Source organism: Chinchilla lanigera, unplaced genomic scaffold (genome assembly GCF_000276665.1).
Source record: "Chinchilla lanigera isolate Chin_1 unplaced genomic scaffold, ChiLan1.0 scaffold00018, whole genome shotgun sequence".
In the NCBI taxonomy this organism is placed as follows: Eukaryota; Metazoa; Chordata; class Mammalia; order Rodentia; family Chinchillidae; genus Chinchilla; species Chinchilla lanigera.
Window position 1 is genome coordinate 27,164,215 of NW_004955419.1, and position 18,738 is coordinate 27,182,952.

Below are 18,738 nucleotides of genomic sequence, written 5' to 3' on the forward strand. Positions count from 1 at the left end.
AAAATTTTTAAATGCTGGCTCCCAAAGAGACTGTATCATACTCATTGAGGACACATATACTTAAGGAAGCCCAATAGAGTGTAATGAACTTACTATATTTTTGAAAAATTAACAAACATTCTAAAATTTTAGATGCCCAGAGAAATGCTCTGTCGTTACAGAAAGAAAGAAAAAATAAGTGGCAGGGAGGGCAAAAGAAGTTAGTCATTAACAATGAGTAATTGTGTGAGACTTTCAGCTGAAAATCCCATTGACCCACAGTAGTTGGGATTTGCTTCTGGACTTTGATAACTATAATCTCTCCAAACTGGATGAGCCATTCAGATCTCATCTTCTCTACCTGGAGGATGAGAGCTCCAGGGAATTGTTAAGTCATCAGCATGGACTGGATGAATGCAAAAGAACCTTTGTTGTTGCTATTTCTCCTAAGATGTTGAAAGCAACACAGACCCTCTTTCATACAGCCATCCCTTTAGGTCCCACTTACTGCTCTGAGGTTGCAAGTTGCTCACTGCTGGGCAATGATAGGTGAGAGCTGGCAGACGGGATACACAAGCGAAAAACCTCTGTAGCATGCAATGGATACCCCCATCCCATGCCTCAGACTCTTTGCCTGAAACTAGTCTCTGCAGCAATGTGAAAAGGGAGAAGGCCCCCAGGATCCCCTATTGTAGGTGACAATACCCCTCTGATTTCTGCAGATGATTAGATCAGACTGACTTCTACACAGAGTCAAGAATTTGTTAGCATTACCAGTGACATCAGCGTGCATTGCCTAGCAAGGGAGATGTCCACAGATATGCTTATATTATCCTAAATTTTCCACTGAGAAATGCATGGTCAGGTCCCGTTACCAAGAGGGGCGGTGGGGCCAGCAACCTCTCCTGGAGATGACCTCAAACATCAACCCATAGAGCTCCAGGACTCACTCTGCTACTCAGGGTTTTCTCTTCCAAGTTCATCACTGCCCCTCCTGCTTTAATCTGCCCTTCTGGGAATTAAAAAGGTGAGGGCAGCCGCCACAAGTCCCTCATGCACCTGGCTTCAGGCCACCTGGAGTCAGCTTCCAGAGATGCTGAGCTGCCCAAAAGTCCTTGTTCCCTATCCAAACGCAGGGTTTGTTCCCTAAAGAGTGTGACCCTCTGGCACTAGAATCCTGACTGCCATGTGTAGAAGCATTGCTAGTGTTAGGGGAGGTGACAAGCCCATAAGTGCCAATATTCCTGCACCAGCATGATTTCTGTGCCCTGTGAAACCTGGCCCTGTCATAGACATTGCCCTTGTCTGTGTTCAGCTTTCCTGAGCACAGATGAGGCCTAACTAAGGGGCTTCCTGACACAGTCACTAGAGGAGATTGAGGATTCTCTCTTCTCTCTGAGCTCCAGAGTGTTTATAGAGGCTTTCCCCAAGTTCAAGGACATTTTGATGACAATGATGAAAACAGCACCAGGGCTACTCTGGTGACATCTAACTTGTATAGTTCTCCATTCCCTCAGTGGCATTCATGAGAGTCAAGGGACCTGCTTCTGGCCCCAACCTGGAGTCCATGTGCAGAACTCCACCCTGGTTCCACCAGGGCCCCCATCCCTCCCAGGCCCACTGCCTAGCTCCTTATCACTTGCAGCCAGCCACCAGGGAATGCCTCCAACAAGCCAAATTAGAGTGTTGGGTGCAGAGAGACCCGCGGCAGACCCACGAGCTGCCCACCGGGAGAGTCTCCCTCCCAGAGAGCGGCTGCCATGTCACCACATGCCTGCCAGTCCGATGTCAGCTCAGGTGCTCTCTTGAGTTCGACCTGAATTCTACAAACGCTGTGTGACGCAGCTAGGGAGCAAGAAAGGGACATCCCCCACACCGGGTTTTTTCTTTTAATGAAGCCTGACATTCTATTCTGGGAGTTGCGCTCATTTGTGTGAGGGGAAGGTTGTCCTGGGAAGCCTGGGAAGGCGGAATGAATAAATCATAAAGCGCTTTACAAATCGGCATTAGCTCGGAGCACAAGGGCTCGGGAAGATGCAGGGGCCTGATTCCCACCACCCCTGAGAATTAAATCAGTGGCACTCGGGTGTTTCTAAGCTGCACAAAGGAAGCCCACAGTCGTGATTGGGAGAAAGCGCAAAGGAGCCCCTCCCAGGAGAACTGGGTCAGCGCTGAAGCGTGCACACAGCTTGGGCTCGGTCTGTACCTAGTGATTCCTGCCCTCCCCTGCCTAAGAGCACAGACTGAAAGTTCTTGAATTTAGAGCCTAAAGAGCAATCCTGGTTAACATTTTGTGGGTTTCATTTTACCCGCTGTTGCAGAGAGTGGCTCTTTTCTTCTACTCAGTACCGTAGGTCCTGTTCCCTTGGGGCCTAGGCGGCTGACCCAGCAAATCCCCTCTGAGCAAGCAGGAGCAGGAAGGAGTAGGGCCAGGTGATGCAGTGAGTGTACAACCTGAAAATACAGCCTTGGTTTTGTCACCTGTACAATGAGCATATGATCTTCCCTGTGGAATGGAGACATGAGTTGCAAGAGACAAATTAGACAACCCCGGGATGTAGGGTGAGTGCAGGCGGAGTGTGGGAGGTGGGACAGGCATCACAGTGTGGTTTCCTGGGGTCCACACTATGTTCTACAGAAGTCTTCAAGGCCCGCAGATAAGGTAGACCTTGAAATTGGCTTCAGTGTATCAAGATCATTCTGTCCTGCCACCCTATGGATGCCCCCTTTGCTTTCCCTTTTTTAGTTTTTAATACAGAAACTAGGCACAAAGATGAACCGTGAACACCACCTCAGGAAGAAACCTATAGCAGTCACAAGATCAGGCCTTCTTGGGGTTAAGCCTCTGCTGGGAGAAGCAATTATAACGTGAACAGAGGGTGGGTGCTTGAGCAAGGGTGTGTGCATTCTCCCTCCCCGCTCCCCCTCTCTCTCCCTCTCGCTCTCTCTCTCCCTCTCCCTTTCTCCCTTCTCTCTCTCTCTCAAAGCTGCTACAAGGGAAGCAGCTATACTTAGTTCCCATCCCCCACAACCTGACCCTTTCTGGAATCTCTCCAGCCAGTCAGTGCTGGTTTCAGCAAGTCTTGCAAACACATCCAGCTCCATGGTGCTGTCTCCCTGGACACTGTGCTGGTAGTGGAGTCACCATGGCAACGTGGCCCCTGTGGGCACATAGCTGCCTAGGCGGAGGTGCTGGGCACAGGCCAGTGCCCGGGTGCCAGGAGCAGGGGATGCCCACCCACACTGCCCAGTCAGCCTGGCCCTAAAAGCCTGGCCCGGTCAGCCCAAGAGGGAGCCAAACAGGTGGAAAAAAAAAGCTTGTGGGTCCTCACTGTAGAGTGCAGGGGAAGCCCCAGCTCTCCAGTGGGAGATAGAGGAAGGGGCTCTGCAGAGAGGATGAGGTACAGGATTGATCTGCCATCCCATGGTCTCCTGCAGCTCCCAGGATGAGGGAACATTGCTGGGGGTGGAGCTAGGCAACAACTTTGTGCCAGCTACATAGTCCGAGCCCTCACAGGGTTCTGCACCTTCTGCTGTGACTTACAAGAGACCAACTTCCTACTGCCAGGTGCAGCCTCTCCTCTCAGCCCTGTACCACCTGGCAAGGCAGGGGTCCCTTCACACCTCGTGGAGAAGATGCAGAAAACCTGTCCTACAGTGTTAGAGTCAGGGCAGAGGCTCAAACTGAGCTCTGCTGGACGACAGAGAGGCCTGTGATGCTTTTTCTCCTCTTCCTCCTCCTCTTCCCCCTCCTCTTTCTCCTTTCTCTTCTTCAAAATACTTTGATTTTTTTATTAGATAACATACCAAGAAAAACAAGTCAGCTGTCTTCTTAAGAATCTGATAAATATTTACTCCAACCAAACTTTTTGCGCATTCAGATCTTTAAAATTTGAGATATAATCCATATACCATAAAATTCACCCTTTGTTGATTTATGCTTCAGTGGCTTTGGCATATGAATTCATTTCTGATGCATCTCCTGAGTGCATGAGTGTCTAGAGGAAAAGAAAGAGCTGTGCTACAGACTGCTTGTGCTCAAATTCCAACTGAAATGGTCCCTAGCTGTGCAATTCTATGTTATCAGCCTCTCTAAGTCTTGGTTTACTCGTCTCTAAAATGGGGATAAAAATACAGTTGTTGGGATTAAATGAGATCATATAAATAAAGCACTTAGCGCCTGCCACATAAGATTCATTAAATGTTTGCTACCATTGTGAGTGAATGAATGAATGGTGCCGGGGCAATTGTGTCCATCTCTGGACAGTGATAAGAGAGACATTAATGAAGCAGAGTACCCTGGCTGTATAAACTGGTTAGTGCTGGTAAGTTTGGTGGTGTATGGTGCTTGTGAATTTTGGCCCACTATGGCCTTACTGTGTTGAATGAGGCCAGGGACAAGCCAAGCTGATGTGTGCCTCTTCCTTCTGGAGTGCTAGAAGGGGCCTGGAGGCAGGCTGTGAGGGCAGCAGGAGTGATGCAGGTGGGATCTCTGAGGATGTGGAATCTGACAGAAGCCAGTTCTGCCCAGGGCTCTTCTGTGGGAGCTCACAGGAGTGTGGCTCAGCTCTGGATCTCCCAGCTATCTCCACTAGCTGACAGTTCCAACTCCTCTACTTATTGTTTTGCTTTGCTTTGCTTTGCTTTGCTTTTTGCAATACTGGCGATTGAACTCATGGTAGGCAAGTGCTATACCACTAAGCTATGTCCCTAGCCCTTTTTATTTTATTTTGAGACAGGGCCTCACTGTTTTCAAAGAGATTAGCTTTGAAGTTTCATTCCTCCTGCCTCAGCCTCCTGAGTAGCTGAGAATACAAGTGTTGCCACAAACCCAGCTATATATTATTTCACTTAAAATATGTGTGTGCATTTTCCTTAAAATACACACACCATAAATGTATTGCTCAATGCATTTCCACAAACTGAACCCAGCTGGGAAGCTCAGATCCTTACTAAGCAACAGAGTATCATCAGCACCGCCAGGGCCCTTTCTCTGCCTGCTTCTACACCCAAAAGTGTACACTACCCTGACTTCTTCCTGCATGGACAGCATCATTCAGTGTACCCATAAATCACCTGGGGTCTTAATGAAATGTGTATTCTAGCTCAGGATGTTGAGGTGGCCCACACTGCATTCTGACATTCTCCCAGGGGATGTTGGTTCTGCCTCCTCAGCCCACACCAACAAGAACAAGGAGACCACTCATTGGTTTTATTTTTGGTTTTTTTGTGGTTTTTTTTTTTTTTCCTGTACCAGGAATCAAACTCATGACCTCACACTTGCCAGGCAGGCGCTGTACCACTGAGCTAAATCCCCAGCCCCTCTTAAATCCCCAGCCCCCAAGGAGACAATTCATGCTCACAGCTTTCTTGTTGTGCTTGTTGCTTGGAGACAGGGCATGCAGAAGACAAGGAAGCACCAGAAACTTTGTACCCTGAAGACCAAGTGGGGGAAGACAAGCTCCTGGGCTGGAAGATGATGGGGTGTGGCCTTCCCCCAGAAGCTAGGGAAGTAGAGCAGTCCCATCTCAGTTGAGCCTGAGTCCTGAAGCATAATTCCAGCCTCTTCACTGTGTTCACAGGGAGTGTGGGCTCATGATAGTCAGTGGCTATCTACAGATGTGATACAGGGTCCCCTTCACTTGTTTGGAGACAGCAGTGCCCTCTTTCCACCTTCCCAGAGATGCTGGGATTTTTCTAACTCTAACCAAAAAAGAACACCTACATGGCCTCCCATTAAATTCAGGTCCAGTGGGAATTAGTAAAATATTTTCAAGTGAAAGTCCATAAATATGTGGTTTTGGTTTTTTTTCTCCTTTGCCTGGGAATTTCTCTTTGAGGCAGCTGAGAGGTAAAACAGTGCAACAGTGTGGGCTTGGAGCTGAGTGTAGTGGTGCATGTCTAATCCCAGCACTTGAAGTTGAGGCAGAAGGATCACTATGAGATGAAGCCCAGCCTGGGCTCCATAGTGAATTCAATGCCAGCCTGAACTACATATCGAGACCCTCTCTCAAAAACCAGATAATTGTGATGATGATGATGATGATGATGATGATGGTGGTGGTGGTGGTGGTGGTGGTGATGCTATGATGTAAGCTTGGGGACTGGGTCAGCACATTATCCTGTGTCCTCAGGTAAAGTGCTTGGTGGTTCAGAAGGTGGCAGAAGGCCAGGCCAGGGGATACCCACAGGGCTTGACAGTGGACTTGCTGGGTAGGTTCAGACCAGTAGAGGACAGTGGCCCCAGGGAATGGCACTAATGTGGCCTGTTGGGGCCAACTGGAGTCCTGGATGGGGTGAAGATACCCTTAACGGCTGTGGTCTCCCCATCCCCATCTTAGCCATCAAAGTCCTTCCAGAAGAAGGCTGAGGAGATGCAGGGACCCCCAGACTCCAGGAAATGGGTAATCTATATCCTCCCTCCCCTCACCTCCTGTGGCCACCCCAACTCTTGCCTCACTGGCCCTCTTGTCAGCCTTCATTGCCTCATCTGATAACATCCCAGAGGAGGCTCATGGGTGGCTGGCCCAGGAAGCACTGAGCTGAACAATCACTGCCCTCAGGGAGCCAGCAGTGTAGGTCAGAAGACAAAAGGAAACAGGGCTCCCGCCAGCCCGCACTGTGTTGTATGCCCTGATGCAGACCGGTCCCAGGGAGGAGGAAGTGGAGGAGCAAGTCAGGGGAGACTTAAAATAGCCTCGTTCTTCTGACAGAGCCCTGGCCTCTTACTTCCCACAGATTTAATAGCAGCTGCAGTCACTGTGGTGTGGCCACCTGGTCCTTTCTCTCTTGTCCTAGCACCTGCTTGTCCCCATCTTCTGTCCCCGTCTTCTCCATACAGTGGCATGGTAGCACATACCAGCTACCTTCAACACACACTTATGAGACATGATCAAAATATACGAAGTTTAAACTGTTTAAATTGATTACGTAGAAGACACATTGCCATTAATCCTCTTCAAAATGCTCCCCCTTGCTTCAAACACACATCCTATTATTCTTGCCACTTTCTGAAGCAGTTCTGGAAGTCCTCTTTCATGAGTGTTTTTATGAGATGTGATTAAAAAAAAACTCAATGAATGTTGCTTCCGAGTGCCATCCAGCTGAAAGGCAGCTTCGTAAAAACATTCTGGTGCGCCCTCATTTGCCTATTCAACAGAGCTGGCACCATGAGACTTGTGGCTCTTCCCCAGAGTCACAATGACCATGAAAGGTAAATGTTTTGAATCAACTTAGGATACCAAGGCAGCTACAATAGCACAACCAAAGATACTAACAAAAGAGGACTTCCAGAAAGCGGCAAGAACAAAGGGGTAAGAGAGTTCAAAGTGAGGGGACTTAATGGCAATGCCTTTTACAATAATAAATTTTTAATATTAACTGTATTTTTCTATATTTTATGTAGAAACATACCCTGTTTCTACCACCTATCTGGAGAATGTGGAGCTTCCAAAACGCTCCCAACCTCCAGTCCTAAGGAAACTGGTGTGCACAGGGGGAGGCACCCCCCACCGCACCTTGGAGGCACCTTGCTCTGTGTTCTATCACCTGAGCCAATTTTGGGCACTGCACGAGGACAAGGGGCAAATAGGAGCTGAATGTCAGGCTGGGCTCTGCTCTCTGAGCCAAGTTCTTTGACTAAAAGGGCCTTTAGAAGTCTCCCATTAAAGGCGCAGAGGGGGTGCCTCAGAAGTTCTCCTGCCCGAGAAAGGGCCTTTCCTCTGATTCACCCCAAGGCTCCTAAGATGGCAGGACTTGGGTGCCAGGTGCTCTGAGAGCCTCCTCCAGCCCCTTGCGTTGCTCCTGCAGAAAGGCTGTGCTGAACACTAAACCCGAGGAAATTTTCTGTGCAGATCTTATTAAAGGAGCCCAATCAAGACTGGTCTTCTGGGGCTGGGGATTTAGCTCAGCGGCAAAAGCGCCTTCCTGGCAAGCACAAGGTCGTGAGTTCGGTTCCCGGTACCGGAGAAAAACCAAAAAACAAAAAAACCAAAAAACAAAAAAAAAAAAAAACAAGACTGGTCTTCTGCATGTTTTGGGGGTGCTCTTCAGTGACCTTTCCCCAAGGGGTCTCCCTGCCACTGCTCCAGGAAGGCAAGGCTGGCTCTGCAGACCCCAGGCCTCTGGGCTCAGTCCTGTCCGCCCTCCACATCATGGTGCTGTGGGGCTTGCTTTGCAATGGTCTAGGTCTTCCTTCCCTGCCTCTGCCCTAGTTATTGCTGGACTGAGTGGGTAGCAATGAACATAACCTGTTTGGATGGCAGGAAAGCAGCTTGCCTTAAATGTCCCCCCAGCCACCAGGGCTTCCTGCCCTGTCTGACTTCTCAGCCCAGGGCTCACACGCATCTCTGGGACAAGGAAGCACAACAGACCACAGCCCCCATCATTGGCCGAACACACCTATGAGTGGAGCCTGGGCCCACTTTCCTGCCAATGCCCAACAGAGCAATGAAAACCCTTCTCTGACATCAGATAATCAACTCTGTGAGTGCTGAGCAGAATTCTTCCAGGCATACATTTTTCTACCCATTTGGAAATTTGCTGTGCTTTCTTTTCTTTTTCATAGCTGAGGCTGGGATGGGGGCTATCTGCCTGAAGTCCCCTCCCCTGTGTGGATATGTGTGTTTAAAGCAATTTTCAGGGGGCACAGAATACTTCATGGCTGAGGGGATGAAAGGAGGGACACTAACATCAGAACAGTAAATGTGTTCAAGATTTGAGAGAAAGAGTAAAGTAGCTGTTTGGTGCTGACGAATCAGTAGAATTTGAACTGGAGACGACATCCTGGAAAACAGAATCACCATAGCTTCTCAGAGCCCTCTAGTACCTTTGGCATTGCTGAGTCACACAGAGGGGAGATACCTGGGATATCACCAAATGAAACTACCCTCAGATAGGAATTGCCCCAGCGGCACCCTGACAGGGGGCTCCTCCAAGCTTTGATTGAATATATGGAGAGATAGGGAGCTCACTATCCACTAGACAGTATATTTTACTTGAGTGGAAGGAACTGCCACACCTGGGGGTGGTGGCTCCATTGGTGGGGCCCCACTGTTCTGTTTTCCCTGGTCTTTGCCCTGCTCTTGTTTTCTCACTATCTTAAGAGCTGTCTCCAGGGTGGACGTGAGATCAGAGCTAACTCAGGCCCTGGCTCGCTGGATGTGTCTGGTGATCACATGCAGGAACCCTCCCAAAGGCATGGTAGTTGGTCAGTCCATTACACCAGACAATGGTAGGGCATATTTCAGGGTCCCCAGGACAACCCCAGGTTCTGGGCCTCCTGGGACTCCCAGTCCTCGGCATCCAGCTGGACTCACACTTATGATTTATTACAGTGAAAGGACATGAAGCAGAATTAGCAAAAAGAATAGGCTATGGAGTCCACGGAGGCCAGGAGCAAGCTGGCGAGAATCTCTCTCAGGGGTCACATGGGAAGGAGCAGAGACAGCACACTGGGAATGCTGTTTTGCAGGGAAGCCCATAAGAGACCAGTGCCCAGGGTGTTTGTTAGGGGCTGGGCGCATGAGCACCCCTGCCTACTGCATACCAAAATTCCAGACACCCAGAAGCAGTGCAGGTGTTTGATGCAGAGAATTTAGGCCCAATGAGCCAGCCATGGAGGCCATGGTGTGGACACCGGCCCAAAATCCAGGTCCCCAGACACTAGCCAAGGGCCTGTGTATGCAAACTCCTGCCCAGGCATCCTCAGCCATGCTTTGTTTGCAGCTGATGGAAACACACTGTAGCTTCCAGATGCCAGATTAAATTTATATTACCAAGTTGAAATTCACCTAATTTATATGATTGAGTCTTAACAAAGTTAGTCCTCACAAGTGGCCTGAAAATGATTGCTTTAAAGAAAACATAGGTCAAAGGAAATATTCATAATGCCAACCTCACTGGAGTGACATGTATGTCCTTGAAATAAGAGATTTTTGACAGTCACGTGATAATTTAAAAATAATGACACCACTTATATTTTCCACCCTTTATAAAATATCTATGTTCTATATAACTTCATGTTTAATACTGACTTTATTAGTAAAATATGGTCAAAAACTCTTGTAGACCATTGAGCGGTTGAGCCAACATACTAGCTTTGTAAGCGAGTTGAGATCCAGAACAGTATCAACTCCTCCCCATGTTCCTGCCCTTCGGAGCCCGGCTCCTGGGTGTGCTTGAGTTAAGCAGTCGTGGCGGGGAGGCCGGGGAGCGGCTGCATCAGGTCAGGTGCTGAGTTCCAGGCTCAGCCCTAGGGCCACACACACAGGGTTGAGAGACTCAGTTTCTTCATTTGCAAAGTGATTTCCTCACTCAAACTGACAACTCCAAAAAGTCACCCCAATTGTTGTTTTTTGTTCATTTTCATTTGCTACACTTTTTACATCTGATTTGGTACTTGTAGGGTGAAAAGATAAACGGCCAAACCAGTGGATAGTGACATGGTCTGTTAAGTCCCAGGGGACCCTGAGAGATGACAGTGTGATCTGCTCATTGAATAAACTCAAGTCTGATTTCCCAGTGGCTGGCACCTTCTCTTGCCTTGTTTTGTTTACTTTCCCTGCACTCTTGAATTATAACCTGCACCCTCTCGAAAGTGCGTTGTTTCATTCTTGCCCATCTGACTTCCCCTTTGCTTTTGAAATGAAAAATAAATAAATGGAAAAAAATAGCAGGCTAAGTCCCCACCAGAACTCATCAGCACTCACGCCTCTGCACAATCACAGGGTGCCATTGTCCTTCCCTTGTCTTAGGACTCAGCCTTGCCACATGCCCGGCTCATATCCTCTTTCTGTTTTTTATTATTTTTATCAGTACATATTTGTAGCACATAATGATTATAGTCATCCTGGGGAGTCGGTTCATGGACAGAACACATCTTAACTCTTTTTACATCCTCTTCCTGTCCCTCGCTCTATCTCTTGGTCCTCCTCCCATCTGCAAAATATCTATCACCCCACTTCCTATTATCTGTCTTTTATTTTGCTCTTTATTTATATTTCAGGTTTCTCATATAAGAAAAATTATGAAATATAAGCTTGTCTTTCTGATTTATTTCACTTAACATTATAGACTCAGGGTGCATCCATTTTCCTACAAATGACTCAAGTTTATCTTTCTTTCTAGCAGAATAGTTCTCCATTGTGTATAAATACCACATTTTCTTTATCCATTTCTCTGTTGATAGACATGTAGGCTACTACCAGGATTTACCTGTTATGAGTTGTGCTCTTATAAGCATGGGCATGCATATGTCACTGTTATATGATGTATTTAACTCTTTGGGGAAGATACCTAGAAGAGGAAAAGCTGGGTCAAATGGAATTTCTAGTTTTCTTTTTTGAGGAACCTCCATACTAATTTCCATAGTGGTTGTACTAGTTTACATTCCCACCCCTCACCCAACTCCAGCTCCATTCCCATCCTCACCAGCATTTGGTATTATTTGATTTCTTTGTGATAGCCATTATATCTGGAGTAAGACAGAATCTCAATGGTGATTTAATTTGCATTTCTCTAATGACCAAAGATGTTGAACTTTTTTTCATGTATTTATTGGCCATTTGTACTTCTAAGGAGTTTCTATTCATTATTGTTGCCCATTTTTAATTGGGTCTTTTATTTTGGACAACCTAATTCTTTTGAGTTCTTCACATATTCTATATAGCAAACCTCTATCCAAGGAGTAACTGGCAAAATTTTTTCCTGTTCTGTAGATTGTCTCTTCACTTTGTTGTTTTCCTTGCTGTGTAGAAGCTTTTTAATTTGATATGAGCTCATTTGTTGATTCTTGATGTTATTTCTTCTGCAACTGGGCTTCTGTTCAGAAAGTCTTTGCCTATGCCTATATCTTCAAGAATTTTACCTAACTTGTCCTCCAGCAGGTTAAGTGTTTCTGTTTTAATATTTAGATCTTTGATCCACTTTTATTTTAGTACATGGTGAGAGATGTGAGTTTAGAATCAACTTTCTGCATGAGTATAACCAGTTTTCCCAGCACCATTTGCTAAACAGGCTATCTTTCTTCTGGTGTTTGTTTTTGGCTTCTTTGTCAAAGATCAGATAGCTGAATGCACCTAGGCTTGTTTCTGCATCCTCTGTTCTGATCCTTTGATCCACGTCTGTGTTTGTGCCAGTACCATGCTGTTTTTATTACTGTAGCTTTGTAATATAACTTGAAGTCTGGGATTGTGATGCCTCTTGCTGTGCTCTTGTTGCCCAGAACTGTTTTTGTTATTCTGGGTCTCTTTTGCTCCATATGAATTTTAGGATTGTTTTCTCTAGATCTGTCAAGAATGCCCTTGGTATTTTGATTAAGATTTCATTAAGTCCATTTATCAGTTTTGGAAATAAGATCATTTTGACAATATTGGTTTTACCTATCTAAGAGCAAGGGATGTCTTTCCATTTCCTAATGTCATCAAATCTCATTTTTCAGAATAGTGTAGTTTCCATTTCACTTCTTTGGTTAGGTTAATTTCTAAGTATTTACTTTTTCTTGATGCCATTGTGCATAGTATTGCTTTCCTAATTTCTTTCTCAGTGGGTTCCTTCTTGATGTAAAGGAATGCTATTGATTTGTGTGTTTTTCTACCCTGGTCTACTACTGAATTTGGTTATTAATTCTAGGAGTCTTTTGGTGGAATTTTTTGGGTCTTCTGGGTAAAGGACGATGTCATTTGCAAATAATGGTAATATATCTTCTTATTTTCTTATACATATCCCTTTTATTTCTATCTCTTGCCTGATTGCTCTGGCTAATGTTTAGAGAACTATATTGAACAGGAATGGTGATAGTGAAAATTCTTGTTTTGTTCCTGATTTTAGAAGGAAAACTTCCAGTTTCTCCCCATTTAATATGATGTTGACAGTAAATTTGTCATAAATGGCTTTTATCAGATTGAGACAAGGTCTATATACCTATTTTTTTAAGGTTTTTATCATAGATGGATATAGATTTTATCAAAGGCTTTTTTTGCATCTATTGAGATGACCATATGATTTTTGTCCTTACTTCTGTATATATGGTGCATTGCATTTATTGATTATGTATGTATGTTGAACCATCCTTGCATCCCTGGATGAAACCTGCTTGGTTGTGATGTGTGATCTTTTTGATGATTTGCTGCATTCTGTTTGCTGGAATCTTATTGAAGATTTTTGTATCTATGTTCATTGAAGAAGTTTGCCTGTAGTCTTCTTTTTTTAGTTGGGTCCTTGTCTGGTTTTAAAATTAGGGTAATGCTAGCATCCAGTAATGACTTTGGGAGTATTCTTTCCTTTTCAAGTTCCTCAAGAGCTTGAGGGGTATTGGCATTATAATATCTTCTCTGAAGTTCTTGTAGAATTCAGTGGTGAATTCACTTTGGCAGACGGGCTGGGAAGGGGAAATATGCCTCTCTGAAGAGCTGCAGAGCCACTGAGTCAGCAGTCTGCAGGCAGGAGCAAAGGGAATTGGTGATGGGGTAGAGCTGGGATTAGGACTACAGGTCTCTCAGGTGTTGGAGGGTGTCCAGCCGAGATGGTAAGCATGAGATCTGGGAGCAATGACAGTGCAGCATATACATCCTGGAAGCCCCTGATAATTAACAGAGCCTGTCCTTGCCTGCAGGGACCCTGACTGTAGACTTGTATCAGGGCCAGCCCAGGACTAGGGAATGAGGCACACTTTGATCCTGGGCACAGGTAAGGGCCAGATAGGCCTTAGTCCTGAGCAGACACCCAAGGCCCAGGTGTGGACTTGGCACCCAGGCTGGTCTGGGGCTGAATACTTGGTCTCCAAAGGTCACACTGGGCAGCAGTAGCCAAGTGGTCTGACTATGGGGGAAGACAGCCAGGTAGCAGGAGGAGGGGAGAGAGGGTGGAAGCAAGGGCAAGCCAGGGGACTGGTCCATCTCCTTCCTAGGGATCCCTCAACAGTGCTGAGTATGACTAGCTCTCTCCCTGGGCTTGACAAGTGGTTGGAAGAACCAAATGTCTGTCAAACTGAAGTTTGATGGAAGGATGCTGATGGGACTCTACAGCATGCACAGAGGAGCATCTGTCCCCATCATCTAGATTCTTGCTGCTAGGGTGGTCTCACCTGACAAGGTTCACCCACCTAAGGGATGTTAATACTTCTGTTTTCTTGTGGCCTCTAGGTCAGGACCTGGATCCTCACGGTGGGCTACACAACCGCCTTTGGGGCTATGTTTGCAAAGACATGGAGAGTCCACGCCATCTTTAAAAATGTGAAAATGAAGAAGAAGGTAATTATTCTCCCTGTTTCAGTGTGTTGGCACTGTTCACACTGCAGTTACTTGGCACATAAACATTAGGCACCTACTGTGTGCATACATTGAGCTACTTACTGGGGATCCAGGTGAGATATAAGTTCTATCTCCCGATGTCTCAGCCTCATGGGCAAATCAGACAGCATGTGCAACATTCGAAGAAAGGGCTGACAGAGTTTCTGGGGCACAGGCACACAGGGAAGGCTTCATGTAAGATGTGGCACCTGCTAGGGAGCCCAGAGGGTGAGTGGGGCTTGGCCAGGCAAAGAGGATGGGGATTCTGCAAACCTTGTGTGCATCAGCCTGAGGAGAGGATGTGTCGGGGGGGTGGCTGAGAAGCTCAGTATGGCCAGGGGACTGTGACTCACAGGGACAGGGTGCAAGAACAGGCTGGAGGGGAGGTAGGAGCCACATTAGGGAAGTTGAACTGAAGTTGAACTTATGGGCAGTGGGGAGCCCTTTAAAGAGGAGGGTGAAGCAACTGTGGGCCCTAACTTAATGATTCTGTTTTCAAGGAGGCCCTTAGAGGGTAGGAGCTCAGCCTTCATGCAGGTGGAAAATATTTGCCACCTTCTTAGATGCGTATAGCTGTGACGCTGACTGAGCATGACTGTTAGGATATAGAGATACAGAACTCTGTCTCTCAGACTCTTGCAGTACTCCTAGTTCTTTCCCTGTGCCCAGATAAAATTTAGAGCAAGCTTTATGACCTAAAAGTCCCCCCTAGTATCCAAAACTTCACACTACACACTCTGGCCTTCCCCAGCTCAGACCTGTGGGCCCCACCACCACCTTCAGGTGCTCAGAGGACAGAACGGAAGTGGGGCCCCACTGCAGCACCATCAGCCTGCCACCCAAAAGTTTGTGGCAGTGAAGGGTACGTGAGAGTTTCCTGGGCACCAGCTGTGGACTGCAGGCCAGCGAGCACTGTGTGGCCTGTCCAAGCCTGGCTGGAGGGCTATGTGACCCTCAGATGGGGAACCTCAGTGTGCTAAGGATAGGGGGACACACAACAGATGGTCCAGTGGGACACTATTCATCCACTATTCAAGTGCAGAGAGAAAGCCCCAATAATGGGGAACCCACAAAGCATGCATAGGAGTCTGAAAGGTCCATTAAATTCCTGTCCTGGCCGGCAAACTTAATACCAGGCTGACAAGTAAGGTTTGTTCTGTCCCTGCCACCACTTAAGGGTCCAACTCTAGGGAGTTCAAACATCATTAAGAATAGGATGTTGGGGGAAATCTCATGGTGGCGGAAGAGGAAAGAAAACCATTATTCTCGGGAACTCACATTCTTCCCTCTGTTCCCTGAGACCCCTGGCAGATAGCAAGCCTACCCAGGCAGTGAGGCCAGGAAGCAAAACAGGCCTGCTCTGCCCCTGACCTGCCATGTGACCTCAGACACATGGCTTCATCTTTTCGGCCTCTGTTCCCTTATCTGTAGAATGGGGATGTATTAATAGCGCTGCTTCCTGAGGTACGATTCTGTGTCTCCTGCTTGGTGCCAAGGGCACCTCTCAGCCCTGAAGCTCACCACTCCCCTCCTAGTGCCAGGACTGCTGGGGGCAGCTACAGCCCCCTTGGCCTCTCCAGATGAAGTGTGGCACACCCTGCTTTCTCTGCCCCTGCCCCATACTCAGGCCAGCTCAGGAAGACAGTAGGCTGTATTTAAAGAGAGAAAAGCCTGGGCCAGGCACCCACTCCCTGTGCTCCTTGCTGCCCTCAGGACCAGCAGCACTCACAGGAGTGGAAGAGCAGCCAGACTGCCCTGTTGTTCTCCACCCTGGCTACACATTACAGTCCCATGGGAATGTTGGAAAACTCTAGCAAATAGCCCAACCCAAGCCAGTTGAACCCCAGTTTCTGCAGTGCTGGAGCTGGAGCTGGGCATCAGTAGTTTTTAGACTTTCCTAGCAGATAGCTGACCCTGGGTTTCTTCCAGAGACAGGTTTCATACTTTCCTCCATACCCAAATCCAATGCTGTTTAAGTCCTGTCTATAAAATGGTGTAGCTTTTGCATAGAACCTACACATACCTTCCCATATACTTTAAATCATCTGTAAATTATTCACAACACCTCATGCAATGTAAATGCTATGTAAATAGTTGTACTATCCTATTGTTGTATCTGTTAGGAAATAATTACAAGAAAAACAGTCCGTACATGTTTAGGGCAGATGCAACCATTGTGGGTCTAACTGCATAGCAAACCATCCATGGTTGGTTGAATTGAAGATGCAGAAGGGTGGAAAGGAAGGGGCCACTGTACTAATACAAAACCTGTGTTAAAGACCTTCTGTCTAGAGTAGGGCTGCTCAGAATGTGGGCTGACAGGCAGGGGAAGGGGAGCTTCTTAGAAATGCAGTGTCAAGGCCCACCCTGGCCCTAATCACAGAATCGGGGATGGGGCCCAGGAACCCATGTTCCTAGCAGCATCCCTGTGGACATTGCTGAGGCCAGCCAGGGTGTGAGAGGCATGGGCCCTCCTGCTCAGCAGCTCAGGGTGGAGACATGCTCTGCCACTTGTGACAGCTCCATCCTGATTTGGAAGAATCACAGTGTTGGTTCCTTTGTGCTATGTGATTCATCCAAGTTGTCATCTGTAATAAAGAACTGGCCTTTATGTTCCATTACTCATGTGACTACTGAGCAAGAACGCTCCATTGTCTGGCAACAGCCAACAGAACATGTTTGGGGAACTTCAGGAGTTCAGCGTCTGTGGCCCTGGGTGAGCAGTGATGGGACATGGTCTCCAGAGACCAGGGTTCCTCTCCTTTCCTGCTGCACTCCCTGAGCCCTGCGAGCATGCTTCTGCCCTGAGGGGAGCACTAACTTGTGGTGGGCCCAGAGTCCTAGGATGGGCCTTTCTGACAAACAAGAACACACACACACACAAACTTTTTTTCTCTTTGGTTTAACTTTTAAACCTTTAAACCATTTTTATTACTTGTATTATTTTCTACTTTTCTTTACTTTCCTCCCCCCTCTTCTTTGTTATTTAATACTTCTTCTTATGCTTCTTTTGCTGGTGATGTCACCTTATGGTGGAGAATGCAATGTAGGGTCCCTGAGGGGTATGGGGTCAGACTGAAGGTGAAGGGTAGGGACATCAGAGGACAGTAACTGTGTCACAGGGATCCAGAGGCCATGCTGGGATCCAGAGGGCATCAGAACCAGTGAGGAAAGTGACGTCAAGGATGGTGAGAGTGACGTCAGGGACAGAAAGCGTGTGGGAGCTACCAGCTTCATGCAAAGAAGCAGACAGCCTCCCCGGCCCGAGCCTCAGAGGGCACTGACATCAGATGGCTCCAATCACACAAGGTCACCTTCACCTCAGTTCAGTAAACGCCACTGAGCTGACCATTTAAATGTAGTTAAAATGGTATATGGTATGTTCTATGTGTTTTACTACAATTCAACAAGCCAATAAAATAAAATAATAACAAAAGACAAGTTTGGTTATATAAAAAGCTAGAATCTATGGATGCAGCCACAGTTTGGACTATAGCTGCCTTAGCCTTTGCAAAATAATCTGGTCCCTGGTTACGTGTTTGACCCGCGCATATAAAGTATAAATTTCCCTTCTCTGCCCTACCCTCCTCTCGCCTGCCCCTGGAATAACTAAAAACCGCTCACTGCCCATTTCTGCAGTCTGGCTACCACTTTCTGTCTCCGAATTTGACGCCTCTGGGAACCTCACATGAATTGAATCACACAGTATCTCTCCTTGTGTGACTGCCTTGTTTTATTAGATTTCTTTTAAAGAAGTTTGAACATTTTTAGCAGACCTTTTAATTTTTTACTGATACATACATTAGCTTTACATAAATTTATAAATGTAACCCTACAGCTTTTCATTACTCTCTTCTTGTCTCGTCTCTTTTTTATTAGTCTCTACCCTCTTCGCTCTCTGCCCACAATGGCAGCCCCTCCCCAAACACATAGACAGAAGTGTCACCCTGTATGGACACATTTTAAAAAACATTAGAGGAAACGAAGCCTATTAAAGAAAATATTGATTCATGGCGAGTTAATGCTCCCCAAATTCAACATTTTTATGGCACATTACTATTTTTTCTAAAGACCAATCATAAAATCTTAAATGAGAAGCTTATTACAGTCTCTATTCTGCCTCTCACTAGGACCAAATGGAAGTGTTGAGATGAAGTAGTAACTCAAGTGATGAGACCTTCTGTTGTGGGGCAGATGTTTTTGAGGACAAATAGGACTTAGAACTGACGTGGACAGTGACATAGAACGTCATCTGGGCTGAGCCTAAGGAAAGGCCAGGGGAGGGCTTCCCCTGCCACCTTGAAGCATCAGCTGCCTAACAGCAGGAGGGCAGGGCGATGTGTGATACACCCAGGGGAGCCGTCCACACTGAAGGTGCAAACAGCTGCCCCTGCAAGAAGGCCAGCTGGGACGAGTCAAGTTTTTTAAAGAACTAAAGAAATGTACTTTTTTCTAAACAAGAGGTCAGTCA

The 18,738-nt window shown here is 46.8% G+C and overlaps 1 protein-coding gene across 1 annotated transcript in view; it reads left to right on the forward strand.

The window, feature by feature from the left end:
• Gabbr2 (gamma-aminobutyric acid (GABA) B receptor, 2) overlaps positions 1–18,738 on the forward strand; it is a 369,184-nt gene that overhangs the window by 291,481 nt on the left and 58,965 nt on the right. Inside the window, exon 12 of the mRNA XM_005382826.2 lies at positions 14,121–14,228. Within this exon, the coding sequence (XP_005382883.1) occupies positions 14,121–14,228 (108 nt within the window). The remainder of the gene's footprint in view (positions 1–14,120; positions 14,229–18,738) is intronic.